Source organism: Merops nubicus, unplaced genomic scaffold (assembly GCF_000691845.1).
Source record: "Merops nubicus isolate BGI_N331 unplaced genomic scaffold, ASM69184v1 scaffold8909, whole genome shotgun sequence".
NCBI classification, from domain to species: Eukaryota; Metazoa; Chordata; class Aves; order Coraciiformes; family Meropidae; genus Merops; species Merops nubicus.
In genome coordinates this window covers 22,127-24,997 of record NW_008628974.1, presented here as the reverse complement: position 1 = coordinate 24,997, position 2,871 = coordinate 22,127, and the positions used below count along the sequence as shown (strand labels likewise).

The following is a 2,871-nucleotide window of genomic DNA, read 5'->3' as shown; positions in this document are numbered from 1 at the left end:
GTGACTTTTAGGGGTCTCACCTGAGGAGTCCTGCCTGAAGGGGCGCTCCGGTGACTCGGCTAGGATCAGCTGTCGTGTGAGGGAGCACCTGAAGGGGAGCTGTGAGGGGCAGGCTCCGAGGGCAGCTCCTGCTGTTCCTGCTCTGCGAGGAGTTAGAACAGCGCGGGGGGGAGCCCAGTGAGCGAGCCCGGCTGCCTCTGCATTACCCTGCTCAGGAACACGGCTCGCGGAGTAGGGCAACATCATTTTCTTTAACCACAGAGAAGTTCTTTAACTATAACACATTTCAGCAGCAGAAGAGTGTTGTTTGAACAAAAGCACTATTTGAAAAATGTGCAGTGAGGAGTAGATTGTCTTTAAAACCTTTAGACTGTGAAATGTTTATAAAAATGGGGTAAATAACTGAGACTGTTTAGTCTGGAGCAGAGGAGGCTCAGGGGAGACCTTCTGGCTCTCCACAGCTCCCTGACAGGAGGCTGGAGCCAGGTGGGGGTCGGGCTTCCAAGGAACAAGTGATAGGACAAGAGGAAAAGGCCTCAAGTTTCCCCAGGGGAGGTTGAGGTTGGCCCTGAGGAACAATTTTTTGCCCTTGAGGGTTGTCCAGGACTGTGCCAGGCTGCCCAGGGCAGTGGTGGAGTCCCCATCCCTGGAGGGGTTTCCAAGCCGTGGAGATGTGGTGCTGAGGGACGTGGGTCAGTGGGGACCTGGCAGTGCTGGGGGATGGTTGAACTCGATATTCTTAAAGGTCTTTTCCAACCTGAATGATTCTATGATTCTGAGGTCTCTGAGGCACCTGAACCTGATAGTGATGTTGTGTTCCTCTTGGAGAGGAATCTCTCCAGAATTTCAGTTTCTCTTTTGTGGAGTTGGTTGACAGATTCAAGGGCTTGTGTTGATGCACCCTCTGCTCTCAACACGTACAACGTTGAGATCCCTTGTACCCTGCTTTGAACAGGTTTTTGTGTGAGGTGTTAGAGGTGTGCCAGCTTCCCCCCAGTGTGTCCTGACTGCCACAGAGGCTCTGCAGGGCCACGTGCTGGTGGTGAACAGGGGACGCCCACATTGGCAGGAGTGCTGTGCTGTGCTGTGCTGTGGAGAGCTGCCGGAGGACAACATGGCTTTGGGTCCTCACTCCACATCAACAGCTGTCAACACTGAGGACCAGCTGATGGAGGCTGGGCAAGACATTCCTCACCCCCACTTCACCAGCTCCTGCCCGCAGCCTGATTCCCGAGGCAAGGAGGAGCCGTCTGTGACCTTCTCATTGGTTTTTGCCCTCCATAAAAGCTTGTGACTGGTGGGTTGCGTGTGTGGTGGAGCTCTGCTTTCTGCCCCTTGGTCTGCCCCTTCAGCGTGTGGCCTCACCGATCACAGGCGCCCCAGACTAGCTCCAGTTTGGTTTCTTGGCTGCTAGAAGGACAGTGAGCATTGTGGCAAGAAGGAGGCAGCATCCCAGTGCTGACAGCCCGTGCTGTGGCTCAGGGGAAGCAGGGGTGGTGAGGGGGGACACGACCACAGCCAGGCTCCCTTAGCTTTGCTGCTCACACAGCTGCTTGTTTTCCTACATGCAGGCTACAACCACATCACGTCTCCAGTCCTCCAGAAACTGGCACTGAAAGGTGCCTTTCCTTTCAGTGGTCTCTTTATCTTGAAAAACCACAGAGTGTGTAACAGTTTGAGTCATAAATCACACTCTGGAACCTCTGTAGTTGTCCTTGGGATGACAGGTAGCTCAAGGGAGGAGAAAATGAAAAGACAGGGAGGGGAATTCAGGGTTTTGTGCAAATGTGATAAAGCTGGTGTGTGCAGCTCCAGGTTCTTTTACCTCAGCCGTTGGTCAATGCCATTGCAAGGTCCTGTTAGGGCAGGTCCAGGACCCTGGATTACCTGAGAGAGGGGTAAGTGTTCCTTGTCCCAAATTACTCACTTTTTGAGGCTGGCTTGCTAGTCTGCAGGTGTGAGTCAGGTACCTGAAAATCATACAACGGTTTGGGTTGGAAGGGACCTTTGAAGACCATCTAGTGCAACCCCCCTGCAGGGAGCAGGGACATCTGCAACTAGAGCAGGTTGCTCAGAGCCCTGGCCAACCTCACCTGGAATGGTTCCAGGGGGGTCTCCCCAAAGCAGGGCAGAGGGGCAGGATACCCTCCCTGCCCTGTTGCCCGAGCTGCTGGGGGTGCAGCCCAGGCTGCAGGGGGCTCCTGGCCAGCTCCTCACCCCCAGGGCTTTCTCCTCAGGCTGCTCTGCAGCCCTCCACCCCCAGCCTGGGCTGACACCAGGGACTGCCCCGACCCATGTGCAGGACCTCGCACTTGCCTTTGTTGATCCTGCTGAGGTTCACACCTTGGATTCCTCTGTTAAAAACTAACTTGTCTCTTTTTTCCCCCCTGGTTGTTAGTCGCCTGTCTTGGCTGGAAAACTCTGGAGTTGGCTTCTCCTTGGATTATCCCACCATAAGTTTGCATGCAGTCTCCAGGGACCTGACTGCCTACCCGTGGGAGCACTTGTACGTCATGGTGAACGCCAGGTTCGAAGGTATGCTGGGGTGCTGGGTGCTGCTCCCCAGCAGAGCTCGGCACCCCGATGGCTTCTGCAAAGTGAGAGCCTTCTGGTTGTAAACCCGAGATGCTTTGTCGCAGTAATAGCTAGTATTTTCTTTTTGTTTGCCTGAAGGATAGTTGTTTTAGCAGAGAGTCTAGATGTGACTGCACACGGCTGGAGCTGCTGAGAGTCAGTTCTTTGCTCTCTTACGCTCATCTTAAACAATTTAGTTCCTCTGTGGTCTCCCTGTGACTCCACCTTAGCCATCATTTGTACTTTATTGAATTTATGGTAATCTTGGTGCCTGATCCAGGCTTTAGGAATTCCTGC

The 2,871-nt window shown here is 53.8% G+C and overlaps 1 protein-coding gene across 1 annotated transcript in view; it reads left to right on the top strand.

Annotated features, from left to right (window-relative positions):
* Positions 1-1,114: 1,114 nt before the first annotated feature.
* CLNS1A (chloride channel, nucleotide-sensitive, 1A) overlaps positions 1,115-2,871 on the top strand; it is a 7,137-nt gene continuing 5,380 nt past the window's right edge. Inside the window, exons 1-2 of the mRNA XM_008946839.1 lie at positions 1,115-1,248; positions 2,399-2,535. Coding sequence (XP_008945087.1) covers positions 1,115-1,248; positions 2,399-2,535 — 271 coding nt within the window. The remainder of the gene's footprint in view (positions 1,249-2,398; positions 2,536-2,871) is intronic.